General features: G+C 53.9%; 2 protein-coding genes across 2 annotated transcripts; one reads left to right on the top strand and one right to left on the bottom strand.

Moving 5' to 3' along the window:
- Positions 1-5,393: 5,393 nt before the first annotated feature.
- On the top strand, positions 5,394-11,233 carry LOC311530180 (uncharacterized protein). Its single transcript, XM_084646653.1, has 2 exons — positions 5,394-5,484; positions 7,867-11,233. The coding sequence occupies exon 2, from the start codon at positions 8,106-8,108 to the stop codon at positions 9,438-9,440; it is 1,335 nt and encodes a 444-aa protein (XP_084502779.1). The 5' UTR covers positions 5,394-5,484; positions 7,867-8,105; the 3' UTR covers positions 9,441-11,233.
- Positions 11,234-16,834: 5,601 nt separating this feature from the next.
- Positions 16,835-19,129, bottom strand: LOC311530781 (sperm acrosome membrane-associated protein 4-like). The gene is made up of 3 exons (XM_084647676.1): positions 18,966-19,129; positions 17,355-17,468; positions 16,835-17,251 (listed from the first exon to the last, which is right to left on the bottom strand). The coding sequence occupies exons 1-3, from the start codon at positions 19,015-19,017 to the stop codon at positions 17,043-17,045; spliced, it is 375 nt and encodes a 124-aa protein (XP_084503802.1). The 5' UTR covers positions 19,018-19,129; the 3' UTR covers positions 16,835-17,042.
- Positions 19,130-21,790: the final 2,661 nt, after the last annotated feature.

Below are 21,790 nucleotides of genomic sequence, written 5' to 3'. Positions count from 1 at the left end.
CAGCAGGAACTCCCCGCTCCTGGTCCCTCCCTCCCAGCTGAGGCCTGTTCATGTTGACAATGCGGGAAGAGGGGCAGAAACGTGTTAAACTTTCAGAGCTGTCTTGAGAGGCGACGCTGAACGTGGCTCTTCCCCGAGGCCCCCTGAGCGGTGGGACAGGACGGCGAAGGGACTTTGTATTCCCGGCTCCCCCAGGCTCAGAGTGCAAGGGGTAATTCAGGCCACACAACGAGCTAGCCTGTTCCCGAGGGCACCCGAGGGTGAAGGGACATGGGGACCACGGCAGAGCTGAGCTGGGATGGCAGGGACAGACACAATGAGGAAAGGAAGAGGCATGTGACCTACCTGCCAGGTTTGGGGAAGCGTCCGGGGGAGTTGTCCCAGCTTCCGTCCCCTGCCTCTCAACAACCGATGCTTTCACTTTCTTTCCAAATGTCAAGCTCTCAGACCCTTATTTTTAGCTCTGAATAACACAGGCGCTGACTCCGGTTACTGTAATCGGAGCTGGGGGTTCCCCGAGCCAAACAGGCTGGAAGCCCGGCTCAAAGCTACCGGGGGGAGGGAGGTGGGACATGAGAGGGAGTGTGTGTTGGGTCTTTAACACACACACGGACAGCCAAATACTCAAACACCACACAGACCAACTTGCCTGCAGGCAGCAGACAGATCAACACAGGCCGCTCACTCACAAAACCAACACAAATCAACCCCCCCCCCGCCCCATGCAGCCTACACAAAATGTCAACACAGACACAATGAAAACATATACAAAGTGCACCCAGATGACACATCTATACAACAGAGACACAGATCAACACACACACACGGATCAGCTATGCAACATACACCTAACCATCCGCAGATAACAAAATACACACTGCAGAGACACACTCAGAACGCACGTGACTCAACACACACTCCCACAAACCCACTTCTCTGCTTTCATTTAAAACACTTCATCTCTGGCCTTTGTGGTGACAATGAAAAATTCAAACTTGTATCACTGAGGCTGTGACATCTGTCTGAATCTGCAGGCAGCCTTCAGTAACAGCTCTGAAGGCTGTGAGCTACTCCGACTCACTTCAGGAGGTTGTTAACTCTGGAACCTAATGGTGACTATTTATATGGTTTGATGGTTAACTATTTTGCTGTTGGTCCAAGCAGTCAAGAAGAAAAGGGGATTAGCCTATTCTAAAATCCGCGCAATCTTTTGTGAGAGGGTGGAGCTTGGGTGGTGGGCGGAGTTGAAATTGTGGGCGGAGTTCTGTTATCGTTGGGGACAATTACAGCGATATCCAGTGGCTGGGTGGCTTTCATGAAGCAAAATACTATTTATTCAGGACAAGAGCATTGCAGAGAAAACTGATCTTAAAACAATGAACAGCTTCTTTGGGTGCCTAACTTACCAGGACATAGAATGATAGTTTAGGATTGGAAGAGACCTCGGGTCCTCCCATAACACCTAGTTCTGGGAGTCAATGTCTCACGCCTATCAGTTCTCCATCAGCTCTTTCTCTCCCTGTCATTTTTAGATCAGTTTTCACGTCCTCTGTCATCTTAAACTTTTTAAACCAGGTCACGCCAGCCTGAAATTTTTCCCCCAAAGGGGTGAAACTTCAAAACTCTTGTTCTCTGCGTTGCTTTGGCATTCAGATCCCTCTGCCGAAGCTTGCAGGAAGCCTAGAGCCATGAATACAGCCAGTAACAAACCCGGCAAGATACACCGAACAGTTTATAAAGCTAACACGACAGTCTTTGAATGCTCCCTGATTCCATAGCTTCTGTCACAGCTCCGTAAAATAGCTTCTGAAGATTCAATAGCCCTTCAATGATCCAGCAACTGGAAAACAATTCAACCAGAATTCCTACATTTTACACATTTAATTATCTCTTCATTTATCAGCTCTCCACTTGTGTAGCTGTGTCTTCACACCTGGCTTGGATGTATGCTGACGTCGCACTCCATATGCTTTATGAAAATCTGCTTATGAATACGGATATGACAGAACTGGAATATGCTTTATGTGAAAGGTCTCATGTGAGGTATCATTGGGAAAGTTGTAATCTACTGAATTGTGGTTTTCCCATTTGTACGTGTGTATCATTCCTGTATTAGAAGTTAGGAATAGGAAGGATACATCTCAGGGCCATTAATGGTGCTTTAGGAACTTGATGGCTCCCACTGGGCTGCAAATGGTTTTGTTTACTTGCAAGCCTTCCTGCGTACCTGTGGGTCAGCCCATAAATAATGGAGACTGGGGTCTTACAGAGACATGGGACCATGTCACCTGATCCTGGAATCCATCTTGAAGCTGGTATTTTTCCACAGGGAGGTGGGACATCAAACAAAGGTTTCCCGCCTTAGGGAAATTCTATATAAGGCAGGGGAAGCAAACAAAGAGGGTTTTCAGCTGGCTTAAGAGATGGACTCCCCACCCCAAAAGAGATACCTGAAAGCACCTGGAAACAAAAGGATGGTAACTACAGGGGTGGGAGAGGACAGGCTTGAGCCAGGTCAGAAAATGCAACTGACCTGAGAAAGAGTTTACCTGAAATAACATCGAGGGTGAGAAGTTATCATTTGTAACCAGTTTCTTCGTGTATTAAACTTAGCCTTGTATGTTTGTTTTATTTTGCTGAGTAACTTACTTTGTTCTGTCTGTTATCTCTTATGACCACTTAAATCCTACCTTTTATACCTAATACAATCACTTTTGCTTATTAATAAACCCAGTGTAAGTAACTGTTACTTGGGGAGCAAACAGTTTGTGCATCTCTCTCTTTCTTTGATAAAGAGGGCGACCAACATGAACTTGTACCATACAAAATTTTATACAGTGTAAGGCCGATTTTTCTGGGGTTTAGACCCCCTTGGGGCTGGGTATCTGAGTGCTGGAGATAGGTAACTTGCTAAGCTGTTTTCAATTAAGGTCTGTAGCTTTGGGGGCATGGCCCGGGCCTTCAGTCTGTGTTGTAGCGGGCTAGCGTGTCTGGCTCAGCAAAACAGGGTACTGGGGGCCTAGACTAGCAGGGAAAACAGGATCAGTGGTAATTTCAGCACATCAGGTGACAGTCCCAAGGGGATCTCTGTGACCAAACCCGTCACAGGTATATATCACATTTTCTGGAAGAGCTAAATTATACTGGAATAATTATGCCAGAGCAGCGATGTTGGTTCGTTTCTCCCATAGAGACAAGCCCTACGTCAAGGGAACGGCGGTTTTGGCTTCTGGGTAGCCAGGAAGGTGTTTGTTTTGTTACTGGCTGGGTGACTCTAATTGTTAGAATAAACCAGTTTGGGGGATCCTCTCCCCATTCTTTGCCATTTGCCCTGCTTGCGCACTCTCGGAGTGGCCCCCCGGGACCCCAGTCACAGGGTCACATTTCCAAGGTAAGGCTCAGAAGCCAGAAAGTGAATTAACAAAACCCAACATAGATTTCACTGGGGGTGAAATGGTGATTTTTAAACTGCTCGTTTGTGTGTCTGACAAGAGACACTCTGTATAACCCCCCTGGCTGGTTGTTTCGAATGGTCTCATTACCTGCATGGCTTTTGTTCTCTTAGGGCAGCGGTCTCCATCCTTTTCGCACCCGTTTCAGCAGCTCGGTCGTCTTTTCCCCGGCCTGCAGTCGGTTCTGTACCCTCAGCAGGTTCTCCACCTGGAGCCGTTCCAGGTGGGAGCGCAGCCGGGCCAGATACACCTCCATGGTTGGCTCTTCCATGTTGTACTGCGGCACCCCGTTGCTGTAATACACGTAGATCTCGTTTCCCCATCTCCAGATTTAAATTCCAACATCGTTCCTTTGCACTGGATCAATATCTGGGCGTTGTCCTGTATGCCCGAGGGCTCTTCCTTGAACCCCTGCAGGGCGAGGTCCACGTATGTTCTCAGCTTGTTGGTCATTTCCCCCAGGCTTGCAGTCTGCCCTGAACTCTCAGGAGGTGGGCGACACTCAACAGGTCAGGGAGGTCTGCTTTGCTTTTCGCTATCCTGTTGGGAAAGAAAACTCACGTCCTGCAAAACCCCGGGCAAGGCCGAGAAGTTCTGTTGAAGCCCAGAGTCCTTTTGGAGGCAGAATGCCCGGGCGTTCCAGATTTCCCGGAGCGGGAGGGCAAGGCTGAGCCCTACAAACGGCCAAAGTTCTTCCAACTTTTCTCAGGAGCCCGGATCCCGGGTCCTAGACCTTGGGGCTTAGCTCAGACTCTCTGGCTGTTTGTGTTTCAGCAGCTGAAGAGGACACGAGGTAAAGTGTTCTTAGTTCGGGGGCGTTAAGGCTGTCGACTATCACGGGTGATATCTGCGTTGATCCTAGATTGGGGGGAGACAGGGGGAGGAAAGGAAGAGATCTCACCTTCCTACGAGGGGTCACTGAGATCAGAATCCGGCTCGGATCAGATGCCAGACTAAGAATCTGGCCCTGAGCTCGTCATCAAAGATGGATACAAAAATCCCGTCCCACTGATCCTGCTTTGCTCTCCAATGATCAAATAGTGACAGAAAATCTCCTCACGGATCCGCCCCATTTCCCCTCTCACTAGTGTTTGACCTAAGATCCCCTCCATTTCGGAGGGAAGTCGCTGCCCTGAGTCACAGCCCCAGAGGCTGAGGAAGTTAATCTATCCAGTGATCAACTCTCTCTCCTCCTACTCTATGGCTGGGTCATGGTGGGACATAGCCCAGCCCCTTGTGAAGTGACCCAGCCTCAGTTTACCCTGCCCCAGCTGTCAAACATCAGCCCCGCCCAACACCCATGGAAATTTCTGGCTCCACCCTCTACTCCCTTCCCTATTAAAGGGATACTGTCCCAGCCTCCCTGCTGCCCAGGGGAAAGGCAGGCTGGGAGATGGCCATGGGGGTGGGGGGGTCATCACTTTCTAGTGCACAGACCACTGGACCGAGCCTCCGGTGACCAGGCTTCCCCTTCCTGCCGCCGCCTTGTGGGGTGAGTCACCTCTCCTGCCTCAGTTTCCCCCCTGTAAACTGGAGATAATGGTCCTGACCCTCCTTTGTGATGCGCTCTGAGATCTACAGATGAAAAGTGCTAGCTAAGATTATTAGTCAGCAGGTCCTCCGCTGTGACAGCTGGAGCCCTTCCCCTCCCTTCCCCCCGGCCCTGGGGTGGACAATGGGGAGCGAGTGACCACGCCAGGCTGTCCCCTGTTGTGCACCTGGGAGGTAATTTGACTCATAAAGTGGCGGCCTGGCGAACACCCATCCCCCACGTCCTGGGCGAACACACCTATTGCTCCCCTGCCTTCGGGACCGGCCTGATTCTCGATTCTCAGTGAAGACGTTGTGTGACGTCGCAGCCTTCCGGCCCGAGTGTTTTCACTTTTCTCTGGCTTCTTGGCATGTTTGCTGTGAGCCCAACGGAAAGCGAAAGAGGAAATTGTCCCATCCGGGGTGTGTCTGAATCCTTCAGGCCACTGCACGCGGGAGGAGACAGAAGAAGCAGGGGAGTTTCGCTGCCATCTGCCCCCCAGTAAGTAGCACTGATGTTTCTTGCGTTTTTCTCTCTCCTGGCCTTTGCTCTGATTCCCTGCAAAGCCCCAGGGCTGGCGCAGGTGTCAAACCCACAAAGGGCCCTTCCCATGATCTCGTCTGCACAGCTCAGGGCTGGAAACTCTCCCCCCCCCGTGATCTCTGCCTGCAGCCCGCACATTAGGATGATCTTTTAGACAGGCTGGAGCTTAGTAAACACACTTGTATGTCTGGGAGCAGAGACTGAGCCCGAGCTGGGGCCCGTTTTGCTGCTAGGAGGTGGCAAGTCGCCAAATTTTGCGTCTCAGACGTGGCAACCGCCAGGGTGTGGAGGAAGCAAGCCCTGGCCCTTAAAGACAGGCATGCAACGCTCTGTGTGTGTGTGTAAGTGTAACAGGTCTCGAGTAGCAGCCGTGTTAGTCCGTCTTCGCAACAAGAACAGGAGGACGTGTGGCACCTTAGAGACGAACCAATTTATCTGAGCATCAGCTTTCGTGAGCTGCAGCTCACGTCATGGGATGCAGTCCTGTGAAGTGAGCTGTAGCTCACGAGAGCTGATGCTCAGATAAATTTGTTCGTCTCTAAGCTGCCACAAGTCCTCCTGTTCTTTTTGTAAGTGTAACAGTCACACATCCCCTCTCTAAGCTGTGTCAACCAGCTGTGGCTTCTGTGATTTCCTGGCTGGGGCTCCCCGGCCTGGCCCTCACACACGGCTCTGCGCCGGACGCTCCGTGCCCTGCCTCCCCCAGCCAAAGCCTTGGGCTTGCACCACCCCCGGCAGCTACGTCGCTGAACTTTCCTGGGGTGGACGGGGCAGGGCTGGATTGTTGGTCCCTGGATCCTGCCTCTCCTTCATCCTCTGGGCTGCGAATTGCAACCCCTAATTCCCCCCACAGAGGGTTTGATCGCCCTCTCTCAGGCCCTGATCTGCCCAATGGATCTGTGTCACGTTTGCTGAGTCCGTCGTATTTTCGAGAAGTTTTCTGACCTTTCACAGCTGACATCTATGGCTGTCTGCCGGGCAGTCACCGTGCTTTCACGGACGGGGCGTAGCGCAATTTCTGAAATGCCTAGAACAGAGCCCTGAAGAAATGAGAGGGAAAAGCTCCGAGACGGGAAGTGATGCACGACACTGGGCTAGTTCTGAATTATCCAGAGGGGTTTATCTCCCCCGCTTCTCGTGTCCTCTCCAATGCTTCAACAAAAAGAGTGGGAGCCATCACCACCTTCATTTCCCTGGGCACAAGCATTGGATGAGAATACCGCGGGATGTACGTGTTTAAGGACCTAGCCCCCCAGTTCAATTTTATATCTAGGTACCCCCTTCCCTCACCCCCCCAGGGAAAGGGTTCTGTAGTGGATGATGTCCATACAGATGGACCTTTTCCCATAGTTAATTCATTGCAATCGGTCCTACACAAAGATCTGATGTTACTGGGAGGCCATGTTTGTTCCAATCTTTACTTCAAAGCAGTTTTACAAAGAAACACGAGCTGTAGCTCACGAAAGCTTAGGCTCAAATAAATTGGTTAGTCTCTAAGGTGCCACAAGTCCTCCTGTTCTTTTTGCTAGTAACGAGGTAGACTTTAACACTTACCGTGCGTTGTGCTAAGTGAATTCTTCACTTCGCAAGGGGGTTTAGCGGAGAATCCCTCCCCGTCGCTGTCTCTAGCAATGGCTTCCCCCCGAAATATCAACTAACAAGCAGAAAGGGGCAAACTCTGCTCTCCTTAGCACTGTTGCAAATCTGGAGTAACTGCCTGGGGTTCGACCATGATTCTGAATTTGGAGCTGTCTAAATGAGAACAGACTGTGGCCCCTCTTGTTTCATTTTTAGTTTTGATCTCCGGGCTCCAAGATTTTCAATAACATATTTGAAATTCTCCTAAATTTGGAACGACCGTCAATCAGGTGTGCACGGGAAATGTAAAAATACAGAAACTTCTGCTCAGTTGCGGGGTCCCAGGAACCAGTCTTTCAGTTAGGGTGTAATGAAACATGGATCGTGTGCATCAGCCAAATTGTTGCCAGACCACAAGATTGGAAGCAGTTCCCTGCAGGGTAGTGGTGGGCTTTTGCTGTTTTTCAGGTCGACTCGTGTCTGTAACCTAGCCCCTGGTATCACAGTGAGAGTTGCCCCCCACACACACACACAAAAACAATGTAAACGGTGCTCACCCTCCTACCCCCCACCCCCCCACTCCCAGCAGGACTGTGTAAATTGGAGTCAATGGGTCCCAATCCCAGCTGGGGTCACTTGGCGTCGCTCTGACAGCAGAGCGGTGTTGAGTTCCTCCTGCTGGGGATCTGGCTGTATCGATCTGAGTAGCTCGTTGTCCCTTCCTGTCGAGCCCCCGCTGAGATGATCTCCTTCATCTTCCAGGTCGCAGGAGGAGCGGGCGCTGGGCGAAGCAGGAATTTGCCAGGCACGCGGCTCGTGCATTTCCCCATGCCTTAGATCATCACCGGAGAGCCAGCGTTAGGGACATCGGGTGAAGCCCAGCGGGCAGCTCAGCGTCATTGCGGCTGGAGAACCCGAATCCCTCTGGAACGTGTCCCATGAGCTGAGGCAACGCACTGCCAGGACCCGAGGGGTCTGGAAAGGCCGGGTGTGAGATCACAATGGGCTACACCAACGGGAAACCCCACAACCATGTTCAAGAGTTCACTGGGGACATGGATCTGGCCAGGTTATGCTCCCATCCCCAGCCGCTTAGCATGGAGACCCTGCAGAGTGTGCGGGATACTCTGGAGAGTCAGGGAGTGCTGGACGAGGACCTGAGAGCCGGCTTTGAGCGGGCCTGGAAGCAGTTCCCCCGGGAGCCCCCGTGTGTGCAGAACAACGCCCGGATGGTCATCCAGGGCGACGACACTGAGCTGACGTTCCTCTCTGGGAAGGGCAAGTGTAAGATCAGGATCTCTGACTACGGGGCCTGCTATGAGGTGAAAGAGCCAACGGCCCAGGTGTACCTGGCCAGGTTACGCTCCCGTCCACAGAAGCTGAGCACCAAGTCCCTGCGGGATGTGCGGGATGCGCTGGAGAAGTGGGAGTTGCTGGACGAGGACCTGAGAGCCGGCTTTGAGCGGGCCCTGGAGGAGTTCCCCCGGGAGCCCCGGTGTGTGCAGCACAATGCCCGGATGGTCATCCAGAGCGACGAGACTGAGCTGGTGTTTGTGTCGGGCCAGGGGGAATGTGAGATCGCTGTGTCCGAAGGCGACAGGGAGCCCTGCTACGGGGTGAAGGAGCCCACAGTGGCGGTGTATCGGGAGAGGTTACGCACTCGCCCGCAAAGGCTGAGTGTGGGGAACCTGGAGAGAATCCGGGGCAGGCTGGAGTCCTGGGAGGTGACGACCAAGGAGCTGAGACGCTGCTTCGATCTGGTGCTGCGGGAATTCCCCAAGGAGCCCGAGTGTGTCCGGGACAACCCCAGGATGTGCGTCGCCTGGGAGGAGACAAAGCTGCGGCTGATCTCCGAAGATGGGGACTGCGAGGTCTCCGTGACCTGCTGTGACGGGAAACCCAGCTACAAGGTGAAGGTGAAGAGCTGGGCGATGTATCGGGAGAGGATGCGTCTCTCTGAACAGCCACACAGCACTGAGAACCTGGAGGGTGTGCGGCGGGAGGTGAGGGGTCTGGCGGGGACTCCCGAGAAGGTCAAGGAGGCCTTGAATGTGGCCGTTCGGGATTTCTCTGCTGAGCCGGGCTGCCTGCAGAAGAACGCCCAGCTCGTCATTGAGTGCGATGGGGGCGAGATGGTCTTTGTCTCTGGGAAAGGGGAGAATAAAGTGAACGTGTGCCTCATCGACGGGAAGGTCAGTTACAGCGTCAGCGCCACCATGTGGGTGACTGTCATTAAGAAGTGCCAGAAACTACTCCGCGAGCTCCCTGAAACTTTCCTGAAGTTCATCTTCCAAGTCTTAGGCCAACTCCTACCAAAGCTGGTAGTAGGGTTGTGAGGTGACTGACCTATACCCCACTCCCCTGCCAGAGCCAGGGAGAACCCAGGAGTCCTGGCTTCCAGCCCCCCCTGCTCTAACCCACCAGACCCCACTCCCCTCCTAGAGCTGGGGAGAGAACCCAGGAGTCCTGGCTCCCAGATTCCCTGTGACCAGGGTAGAGGGATCCTGGGACAGCGCACACCAAACATACATAGCATATAGGGTATAGAAACACAGCTCAATTGAAGCTGGAATTTGAATTCCTACAGGAATAGATTTACATATTATAAGGCCAGAATGAACCACCATTATCATCATCTTCTGTCTAATATCGGCCCTAGGACGTCCCTGAATTAATTCCTCTTTGGACTAGGGCAAGATCTCTTCGATCAACTTCCCAGCCCTGATTTTAAAATGGTCAGAGATGGAGGTGGCTAGAAACTGGAATATATAAATGAATTTCCTTTGCCTTAGCTAAGTGTATCCCTGTACCTTTAAACTGCTGTCGGTCAGCTAAGTCAGGAAGCTCTTAGGAAATCCACATATCTGTATATTTCTTTCTCTAACTTCATAAGGTGCTAAAAAACTCACCAAAGATCAGCTGTCTGTGAGTGTGTCGACATGGGGAAATGGACCAGCATCGTTAGAGGGGAATAATTAGCAACGCCAGCATGATTCCCCATGTGGCCACTCTGTACCCCTTGACTGTGTGTAAAGCGGAGAAATTCTATAGAGCTATAATTCTCCTTTCAATTTCCCCCTGTAGAGAAGCTGTTTGACCCTAAATCTAAATACCTATTTTCCTGTGGAGATCGATTTGTTTCTAGCCTGTAGGGCTATTTAACCTTTATTGTATTCAGCTATAACGCAAGGAAACTACAGGCCTGCCTCCTGTAAGACATTAGCTTAAGCAAGTTAGCAGAAGTCTAGTTAAGTAGGGCAGGACTGCGACCTTTCGCATAGAGAGAGGGCCTGATGGTTCCCTCTCAGTTTCAGGAACTAGCTAATGAGTTGGTGACACGGGGCCAGAAAGGGTTAAGTGACTAGCAGGCTAAATGACCCAAATTCTACCTTGAAAGACATATGAGAAAAGTACGTACATGATCATTAGGGCTATTCCTTATAAATAGCTAACGAAGCCAGGTTAGATAGACGAGAGCTTTGAAATGTAGACTTATACTATTAGAGAACTGGAAGAAGATAGTGATTCTATTGGTCTGTGTTTCCCGATATCTTGTTAGAGATTAACAATGTAACCAGACAGTTCCTGTCTTACTATAGTCTGTTGATTCCGGGATCAAAAGGGGATATTAACGTTTAGATGGAACTTGGGTGCAATGTCATTATTGTCTCTATTTCTCTTTGAAGCCTGTAGTAAACTGTGAATGGCTGAATGGAGGATTACCTTACGCTGGTGAATGCAATCACCTTTGTATACGTAGGCAATAGGAGGTTTTCCTGCAAAGCCACACCGTAGATTACCAAGGAATAGCTGCTGTCAGGAGGCTGTCAGAGATCTACAAAAGAACTCTCGGGCCCCCGCCCTGTGATCTCAGATCTGATTAAACTTGGTCAGGGAGAGCTGGAGTCGCAAGGCTGAGGTGTCCAGCCCCAGTCTGGATCACCCTGCTGGTTCTCGTGGAAGAACTTGAACAAACTCTGTATATGGACTGCCTAGTTGGACTATAACCCGATGAGCTGATTCTGGGGAGAACTTTTTTGCAACTCATCAGCCAAAATTCCTACTATGAACCTGCCCTAAGAACGCACCATATATCATACAGTCATATCTATATCTATAATGACCTTTTAACCACAATATGTTCTCTCTTTTCTTTTCTTAATAAACTTTAGTTTGGTTAATAAGAATTGGCTGTAAGCGCATATTTGGGTGAGATCTGAAATATTCATTGACGCGGTGGGTGATGTGTCCGATCCCTTGAGACTGGTAGACCTTCATATATGATGAACAAGATTTTTCAGTAATCCTCACCATATTCGACCTGGCTGTCTGGGTGGGAGCCTGTGATGGGGTGAACTTGCCCCACACTGGCGAGGAAGGGGTTAAGCCAGCACTCTTGGCAGCAGAAGCCACGCCCCCTCGCCCCTGCTGGGCATGCTCCGGCTGCGGCTGCAGTATAAAAGGGAGCAGCCCAGCCTCAGTCTGGGCTGACCGCCGAGGAGGAAGGGTGCGCCGTGACGGCTCCAGCCCGGGAGCAGCCAGACCCCCAGACCGTGGGAGCAGGAGACACCAGGACCCAGACAGGTGCTCAGGTACCTGCGGACGCCCCAGGGAGATTGCAGTGGCTGGGAGCAGCCCCGCCCAAGGGGCCTGGAGGCTCCAAGGATGCCGAGTCTTCAACTGCAGGAGTCACGGTGGGAAGTAGCTGAGGGAGGAACTAGCCAGTGTCCCCGCAACTTCGGTGTGTTTCGGGCGGATTCCCCGTCGATTGGGCGGCAAACCTATTTGCCGCTATGGGGCCCTGGGCTGGGACCCAGTGGTGAGCTTAGCTTGGAAGAGCCCTTCCCACCACTTGACCTTTCAGCTCTACTGTTCGCTGCCGTCAACCCTGGGCATGGGGGAACCTGGCCCGTCGGACTCATTGGGCATGCCAGAGACAGGGCTGGGCCTTCGTCTCTTACCACCAGGGCCTCCAGGAAGGGTGTGAGTACGCAGGTCTAAGAGCTTATGCAAGGAATGGTGCCACATATCCCCGAAGCTGTCCTATTCCTAGCTTCATACGTGGCTTGGCGCTTGTCTGCCTTTATTCCTTGGTTTAATAAAGATCTCTAAGGCTGCACTTTGTCCTCAGTGTGCGAGTCCTTGTCATCCACCCCGAGGGTCCCTGCAAGATACTGAATTCATGGGGTTTAGTTCTGGGTAGTCTGCTTCTGGGACAAGAACCTTCTTATCTTCTGGTCACCTGGCCGTCGGTACAAATACTGTTGACTGTCACAAAGAAGGAGGCAACAGGTTGTATCCTGAGAGTTCATTGCACAGACAAGACTGGACGATTGCCGTGCTAACCCTCTTAGGAATGGCTGCTCTTTGAGCCAGCGAAAACAGGAGGATTCATAAAGAGGATTAACTGAGGCCACCGAAATCCACGCCAAATATTTTCACTCCCAATTGGAAACCCTACTTTTGCCCGTCTTTATGACTCCAGTCCACGTTTTCTACGTGTGTTTAAACTGCCCCGTGCCTTCTGTCTGGTCTTGCTTGGGGGCGATTCGTGGGAGGGGCACAAAGGGTCAAGAGACCCCAGCAGCCAGCCCGGGCGGGGAGAGGAAGGGGCGGGGCCAGAGCCTCTCATCTTCCAGCCACGCTGCCCCATGCTGCTGCCCCCGCCCAGACTCAGCTTCTGGGGACAGGAGCCAACTCTGAGCATGCCGGGGAGGAGTCACATGGGGGGGCATGCGGGGAGGTCATGTGCCCCCCCCTTTAGCTGGTGCCCCCCTTTGTGACTCTCTCATGAGTCACCCCCAACTCCAAAATGAAACCAAAGAAACATTTGTAAAACTGACCCCGTTTAGAGGGACTAGGTTCGGGTTTTCATTTTGAACCTGTGCCTTTGAGTTTGTTTCCCGTGAATTGCGTACTGTGGTCTGACGCCCCCGGGGCTTCGGCTCTGGGGTCTGTAGTTTCAAGCTCAAGCAAGCGAAAGTCACGTCTGCTACTGGCTTCAGAGGTGGAGTCTCTAGGGACGCACAAAGACCAAGGGGAGTGACCACACAGAGAGTCACAAGCGCCACGTCCAGGTTGGGGTACAACTTTTCTGAACGTTAGACTTACAGTTACGCTCACCCAAGCACCCAGAAGCACCCAGAAATCCTAGCGAGACCTATGCCCATGGTACACCTATCCTCCTCCTCCCATCCTTAGCGGCTGATGGCTGCCTTGCCAACGGACCATCAGTAGAGGGATGGTTCCTGCCGGAGTTTTCCCCTAGGGAACCCACTTTCCCAATCTGGGCACCTTATTTTATAATGTAATTCTGACTGCAGTTAGAACGTGGGTTAGAGCAATGTGACTGCCGGGTAGCTTGTAATCAAAATTAATCCTCCAGTTAATTTTTCGGCCATCCTGGGTCAGACCAAAGGTCCATCTAGCCCAGTGTCCGGTCTCCGACAGTGGCCAGTGCCAGGTGCCCCAGAGGGAATGAGCAGAACAGGTCATCGACAAGTGATCCATCCCCTGGCAAACAGAGACTAGGGACACCGTCCCTGCCCATCTTGGCATGTACCCATTGGTCCATCTTTTCCCCGTAATCTTATGGGCATCAGGTTATTCTTCGGTCACTTACTTATGTCAGCATTTCTTAGCTCTAAGCCTAAGGCCTAGAATGGCTAAGCTACAATTGTACAGACCTCAGCCTGTAGGCCTTGTGTTTCAGCCCTAATTACCTAGATACTTAATACATAATTATCCCTTTTGACCACTGATCAATCTTATACTTCTATCATCCTAAACTCAACTCTATTTAGCAAGCAATGAGTATATATGACATAGCATGTTAGTTCATCGTAACATCACACAATAAACGAAGGATAAATTGAATTAATTGGCTCCAGAATGGTGACTGCGCGCTGGCAAGGCGACGAACTGCATGGCACAAGGAGGAAGGAAATATGGAAAGGTGGAAGCACCCGGCTTGGGAGTATTCAAAGGGGCTGCTTAACAGGGCGAATTCTTGTTAGTTGCGCGGGTTGATACAGACACGGGAGGAATGGCAAAGGAGGAAACTGAAACTGAAAAATCCTCCCATGGGAGAATCGCCTCTGAAAAAGAGCTCGGCAAGTTTGTCTCTTTCACCCTGATCCTAGTAGAATAAACTAACTCGCCCACCTTGTCTGGCTGAATCAGACGTATTTCTGGTACGCCACCGCCATCTCCTGGACATTGTCTGGAGCACCAGAGAAGCCAGAGAGCACCTCGTGACAAGTGTCCGATAGAAAGCAGAGGGCAGCGCGGCCCATCGGGGTATGACAAACCTGAAGTCTCCAAGGAGAACCTTCGAAGCTGCTGAGCTCAGAGTTGCGACCAGAACTCAGCTTCTTCTGTCCAGCCGAGGGTTACCAGGAATATGAAGCAGTGAGATTTCTTTTCAGAGGTTGCATTTCTCCTTCTTGTATATCAACTCTTTGAAAACTGCCTTGGCAGAGCTTAGCTTGCGCCACAGTGTGATCCCATGGGATTTCCAGAGCTTCATAGAGTTTCAGGCTGGTAGATCATCTACTCTGACCTCCTGTATAATACGGGCCCCTAAATTTTACCCAGATTCCCCTGTATTGAGCTCAAGAACTTGTGGTTGACAAATGTGTATCCTCCAGAAAGGCAACCGATCTGGATTGGAAGGTATCACTTCCCTTGATGTTAAAAATGTGTGCCTTATTTCTCCTTGGCATTTGTCTGGCTTTAACCTTCCAGCCGCGGGTTCTTAATCGGCCTTTCTTCACTATATTAAAGAAGCTTTTCATACTGGGTATTTTCTCCCTGTGAAGGTTACTGATACGTTAATCAAGTCGCCTCTTGATTTTCCTTTTGTGCTCAATTAAACCATGTGAGCTCCTCTGGTCCCTCATGGCAAGGCATTTTCTCCACCCCTTCTGTAAGCTGGCAGTGGGTAATAGAGATAAGATAGAGGTAGCTATCAGGCCATTATGTAATGTCCTGCAGGCCTAAGGCTTGAATCACAATTCACTTAGCACATCCGAGGCCTCGTTTAACAAGAACTGAACTGAGTAACCGTACACACCAGGTGTTCCAGGAAACCAAGGAGTCCGTGATGGGAGAAGGCGAAGAGAGGAACGAATCTCTTCGGGATTTCAGGGAAAGTTTCCAGGTTGTTGAGCGTAAGTGAAACCTATGTGTGCTAACCACAGCTGCACCATGGCAACTAATTAACCCAAATGCTAATGAGTAGGAGGTAGGTGGTCAATGAGCATATGGAAGTTAGGCTCTTTTAGACGGGCGGGCTACCCAGCCTGGGGGCAGTGGAAGGGAGTGGGGCAGGCTGATTTGGTCACTCATGCTCGGATCAACTTGTCCGCAGTCCCCGTGTGAGCTGGTGTCCCTAACACGAGCGCAGGAGGTTCCCGCGTGGGCTCCGTCTCCTCTGCTGGGCGGGCGTTTGTGGGGTTTGTCTCGCCCATTCAGTGTGGAACGGGGCTAATCCGCGAACGGGGCGGGGCTGGTTTCTCGTGTGTCCTTGGGGTCCTCCATGGGATGGTAAAATCTCCACTGTACCCGACGTGGAAGTGAAGCCCCCTCCGATTACTGCACGGGAAATAAACCCCAGTTCTTCCCGGGAGATCTCGCCTACGCCCCAGATCCGTTTCCTTTCACGAACGCCTGGGAGTTTGACCGCTGTAACTTTCAGGGGGCGGGGGGTTAACCTCTTTCCTTTGATCGCACACCCGGGGGGTTGAGGTGAGGGGCTGTGATCCTCATCCCCACCCTGCTGATTCCCCGCTCCTATATAGAGAAGTATACACTTCTCTTTCCTAATTTAAAACAAAATGATCACAATCATGGCATCGAGACAATTAACGCTGTACTCAACCTGCCTTTTAATTAACTTCAAGTCGTTCTGTGGTTACATTTCAGTTTTAAAACGTGGAATACAGTTACGTTAATTCAACATAGCCCCCGTCTTATCTTAGAATAGCTGTTATATTAGTTTCTTTCTGGGAGGGAGTTTGGGTGCAGGAGGGGGCTGAGGGAGGGGATTGAGGTGGAGGAGGGGCTCCAGGCTGGGGCAGGAGGTTGGGGTGCAGGAGGGGGTGTAAGGTGCAGGCTCCGGCCGCTGGCACGTCTCTGCACGGGATGGGGACAGCGTGTCTCCGCGCACTGCCCGCGCCCGCAAGTGCTTCCCCCACAGCTCCCATTGGCCAGTTCGAGCAGCCGGCCGCTTCCGGGAGCGGCGTGGGGCCACGGCGTGCAGGCAGCCTGCCTGAGCCCTGCTAAGCCCCTGCGTTAACCCAGCCTTGGCTCTCCCTCGGAGCCAGGCCGTTACAACGCTGAGCAAAGTGGATTAAAGCCCGTTCGTTAGAGCTGGGCTGTGAAAGCTAACCGGCACGCTGCCGGATGTATAATTTTCACACACACACACACACACCCCATGCTGGCGGGGAGTTCAGAGACACAACCCCTGGGTATAAAATGAGCAAGGTAGCTATCTCCTTAAGCTGTTAGAAGTCTAGGGTTTATGGTACACAGACCAGCAGGCTTAATTCCAGCCAGCAGGGGGCAGCGGGAAAACACAACGCAGTCAGTGAAGTCAGGGCTGGATTCTGATCTCAGTAACCCCGGTGTCAATCCGGAGTGACTCCAGTTCAGCACTCTTTCTAGTGGAGTGAAAGAAGAAATCCACCCACCCTTCTCCAGACAGACCCCACCCCCTTCCCCACCCTTCAGGGCCTTTCCCTCCCCCACATCCCTGGGTTATAACAATTCCAAAAAAAAGGCAAAGCAATCAGATCTGCACTCTGGTTACCAAGTGCCCCTTTAAGAAGCAAGGGGGAGGAGCTATTTAAAGGCAATGGCTAGTGGATTTAATGGATTTTTTTTGTCCTCCCGCAGCAATTATTTTCTCTCCCTCCCGGCTTCCAGAGCAGGGATTAGAGGCCCCGGGTGAGCCAGGCACCCAGCATGGCCAGCCCTGCGACCAGGGAGAGCTGGGCCCCAGCGCCCGCGGCCGCATTGCACAATTTGCCCTCGCAGCACTCGTAGGAGGTGCTGTAGGCGATGCCCGCCAAGGTCGAGGTGTCGTTGGTGTTGCATTTCCCCTTGTCAACGCAGTCCTTCTGAATGATCAGCTTGCGGCCGGCTGCGGGGAGAGCGCGAGAAAGAGGGAATGAAAAAGAGACAAATGGAGAGGGAGAGAAAATGAGGGCACGAGACAGAGAGAAGTGGGGAGGGCGGGGTGTTACCTGCACGGCCCCGGATGACAGCGCAGAGCTGCCCGTCCTGGCAGGTGACAGTGGTGGTGTGGCAGGGGATGTCAAACATGGTGAAGTCGCATTTCAGGCACTGCAGGGCCGCTCCTGGGAACAGAGAGAGAGAGGGTGAGACTAACCAGACCCACAGACCCTCCCGCAGCCGGGCAATAGAGGGCTGCGCCCCCAGGGGGTCCCTGCGGCCAGCTAGGCCTGCCCCAGCCCCATGACCGTGTCCCCTGGAGGGAGCCCCAGGGAATGAGTCAGGGAGCTGGGAAACAGGCAGGAAGGGTCGGGGGAGAGGAGGAGTTGGGGGGCCTGGGGTTGAGGTGAGAGGAATAAGGGGCTGTGAGTCAGGTTAGGGGTGGGGTGGGGGGTGGGGGGATGGGGTGAGGCTGGGGGGCTGAGAAAAGCGGAATCAGGTCAGGGATGAGGGTGTGGGGAAATGGGGTGGGGTTTAGGGGATGGGGAGAGGCTGGGGGGACGGGGTGTGGGTCAGGGGCTGGGGCTGCAGGGAGGGGCTCAGGCCAGGAGCTGAAGGCATGGTGAGATGGGGATGGGCTGAGGGTGGGGGGAGACGGGGGGCGGGGTGGGGGCTCGGGGCACTAAGTGCGACTCTCCTCTGGGCGGAGAACCGGTGGAGAAAACTGGTGCATAGCTCAAAATATTTCCCCTGGGCTGTGAGCGAACTGGCAGCCGGTCAGGCAGCGTCAGCGCCCCCCCCGTTCCCCCCCCGCCCTCTGCCTTTCCTGACAAGGGATAGCTGGCTGCTGGCTGATAAGCCTTGACAGCGAAAGCCTGGGGCTAATCATCAGAGGGGATCTGTAAACAGGGCACGTATTTAAGGCAGCAAAAATAACCCTGCTATTCCCAGCCTGCTACTCCACCTCCCTGCCCAGTCCCCATTAAAGCGCCGTCCGCCACCCCCCAAAGGCCCCCGTTACACCGCTTCCTTCATCCCCTGATAAAAAAAAACCCCTAGAAAACCCCCAGGAAATTCCAGTCTCAAAAACTTTGTTAAGAACTTCACTTGGTTAGGCAGGATTTCAGGGGGTGGGGGGTGGGGGAGCAGTATCTTGGGCAAGTTCACTGAACAGTGGCGCTTAATCTCCAAAAATTCCCTTACAAACAGGAGAGTTTAACTCCGCAAAGCTCAAGGGTGGGAAAAGCTGGAAAGGGCAGAGTTAAGGGGGCATTTCCCACATAAGTCTGATCCCCCCGGAGAGATGTCAATAGGAAGGGAGAACAACTGAGTATCTTAACCAGCTCACACAAGAATGGTGCTTGCCACAACCTGCACTCACATGACCCACTGGGATCCCTGAATGTGGTCTGTGAGCACCACTGAGCCAAGGGAGGGCAAAGTTAAGGGTATATTGGGAAGAATCACCTTAATTCTGGATGCTTCTTGTCCAATGGTCTGAGTTTGGGGAATTAAACTCTTGCAGTCAGGAAGGAGGATGGAGCTTTTAAATCCTCCTTAGTGAAGTGGCCTGGCGTGGCAGCAAGTTACACTCAAAAGGGGGATCTCTTGAGGAAGGAGGGAAAGGAGAAATACACCACAAGGGGAGACGGGGCAATGATCCCCCAGGTTTCGCAGCTTACCGATCCCGGCACAGGTCAGAGCGGCCAGACACAGGAGGAGAATTTTGCCCATGGTTGTCTCCTGGCGAGGCGGACGGCGGAGTGGGTTAGCGAGGCCGGCGGGAGCGTCCCGGGGCTCGGGGGCTGGCGGCTGAGTCTGCGTCTGGCTGCGTGCAATCTGTCTGCCCCACACAGCTGGGGCGGGCGGGGCTGGGAGCCGTAGAGCAAACGCCGGGGCCCTGACGGGCGCAGCTTACAACACACGGACGTGTGAAGCTGGCCCAGAGCCAGGGGCTGGGTGGAGACGTATTCGCAGAGATAAACGACAGGCGTGCTCACAATCGCACACACTCCCATCCCTTTCACTCGCACACTCACACTCACACCCACACCCCCCTCGACAGACAGACGCAGGGTGTAAAGACAGCCGTAGGTAAAACACCGCCCCCCCCGTAGCTAACACACACACCAAACACACACGCACGGCAGATCTTTGTCCCTCCCGGTCACACCCCCGCCGAGATGATCTCGTTCCTCCCCCAGGTCCCACGAGGAGCAGGCGTTGGGCGAAGCGGGAATTTCCCACCTGCCGCGGCTTGGGCGGGAGACCCCCCCCTTTGGCTCCTCGCCAGAGAGCCAGGGTCGGGGACTTCGGGTGTAACACGGCCGGCGGCTCGGCGTCCCGAGTCCCTCCCCGGGCAGGCCGGGGTCCCTAACACGAGCGCAGGAGGTTCCCGCGTGGGCTCCGTCTCCTCTGCTGGGCGGGCGTTTGTGGGGTTTGTCTCGCCCATTCAGTGTGGAACGGGGCTAATCCGCGAACGGGGCGGGGCTGGTTTCTCGTGTGTCCTTGGGGTCCTCCATGGGATGGTAAAATCTCCACTGTACCCGACGTGGAAGTGAAGCCCCCTCCGATTACTGCACGGGAAATAAACCCCAGTTCTTCCCGGGAGATCTCGCCTACGCCCCAGATCCGTTTCCTTTCACGAACGCCTGGGAGTTTGACCGCTGTAACTTTCAGTCGGGGGGGGGTTAACCTCTTTCCTTTGATCGCACACCCGGGGGGTTGAGGTGAGGGGCTGTGATCCTCATCCCCACCCTGCTGATTCCCCGCTCCTAACGCAGGGAAGGCAGCCGGCCGGCTACTGCTAAGTGCCACCTGGGCGGACAGTCTGCATTTCCGAGGGATGCATTTTGCCCCACTCGGCGTTGGGGCAGGGCCCACGATCCCACCCGGAGCCTTGAGCTCTGCATTCGCCGTGTTTTCCGTCCGTGAATAGTCATACCCGTATAACCCCGAATGTGGGCCACTTCGACCAGTGGAAAGGGGACGCATGCCCTTCGGTACTGATACAGCTGCGGCCAGCGTGGTGATTTGATCGTACCAGGCTCGTTAACGCGATGCGACTTCCTAGGGAACCTCGTGGGCCACTTACTTCTCCGTGGGCCGGGGGCGGTGTAGCCGGGTCGGCCCCAGGATCTCCCAGACACAAGGCGGGCGAGCGAATATCTTTTATGGGACCCACCTTGTCTCTAGCTTCTTCTCTGGGAGCCTGTGAACTTGCCCCGCTCTGGCCAGGAAGGGGTTAAGCCAGCCCGCCTGGCAGCGGAAGCCACGCCCCCCGGCCCCTGCTGGGCATGCTCCAACTGCCAGCCGCCGTATAAAAGGGGGCGGCCCCGCCTCAGTCTGGGCTGAGCGCCGGGGAGGCAGGACCCCCCGCGCCGGCTCCAGCCCGGGAGCAGCCCGGACCCCCGAGCGCGGGAGCCGGCGGCCCCGAGACCCCGAGGCCTCCAGGCGGCAGCCTTGGGGGCTACGGTAGGAAGTCGCCCGGGGGACCGGTTGCCGAACCGGATCTCGGGCTGGCGTGTGTCGGCCGGCTCCCCGCTGACTCCATGCCGCGCGCGCTCACCATTGCCAGGGCCCCGGCTGGGACCCGGTGGAGAGGCAGGGCCCGGGCCCCCCCCGGCCGCCCTTGGCAGCTGGCAGCTCATCCCCGACTCCTCGAGGCAGGCGGACGTAACCGTGGATCCGCGACGCCCTTGCCCCACCCCATGTGGGGGGGACGGGGCGTCCTTGCCCCGCGACATAGAAAACCAACCGGTCGGGCTCAGGTTGGTCCAAGCCAACCTTGAGGAAACACGGGGAAACATCGAAAACCATCGCTTAAACCTGGGCCCGGGTGGAGAAACGCCCCCCCCCACCTGGCCCCCCAGCGGGCGCGAATTCAGAAAAAGGGCAACTTCTAGTCCACTGGGAGCTCGTTCATGTGTCCCAAGCCTCCTGGGGGCCCCGAAGCCAGGGAGCCCAGCCCGAGAGCAGTAGACGTTCTCAGAAACGCAGAGGCTTGACTTGACTCTGGTCCATAAAGGCTCAGGGGCAGAGTTTTAAAGCTATTAAACCCAAGAGATGCCGAGGGGGGGATTTTTCAAAAGCGTCCAGGCGCCCGATCCCCATAGAAATCAGAGTTAGGGGGATCGGGAACCTGGCACCCAACTGCATTTTTAAGCACCCAAATAGCTTTCAATCCGTGGGTGTTTCCTGCCAAATAGCCTGCCGGCCTTAGGCTTCGCCCCCGTCTCACTGGATCCTTTGCACGCCGGCTGCTGTGTTTCTTATATGCCTAGATCGGGGGTCCTCAAGCAGGGGTACGCGCCCCCCGGGGGGGTACGCAGAGTCTTCCAGGGGGCACATCAGCTCCTCTCGCTATTCGCCTAGTTTGACACCTGGCTACCGGGAAAATTCTGGCTCTGTCGCGCGCTCTCGGTCCCTGCCCAAACTCAGAGTCTCTCCCAACTATCGTTCCATGCAGACGACGCCGTGTTCATCCGGCCAGGCGCTGGGAAGGGGC

Source organism: Lepidochelys olivacea (genome assembly GCF_965140295.1).
Source record: "Lepidochelys olivacea isolate rLepOli2 genome assembly, chromosome: 14".
Classification (NCBI taxonomy): Eukaryota; Metazoa; Chordata; order Testudines; family Cheloniidae; genus Lepidochelys; species Lepidochelys olivacea.
Note: the sequence above shows the minus strand (reverse complement) of the source record. Positions and strands in the feature narration are given on the sequence as shown.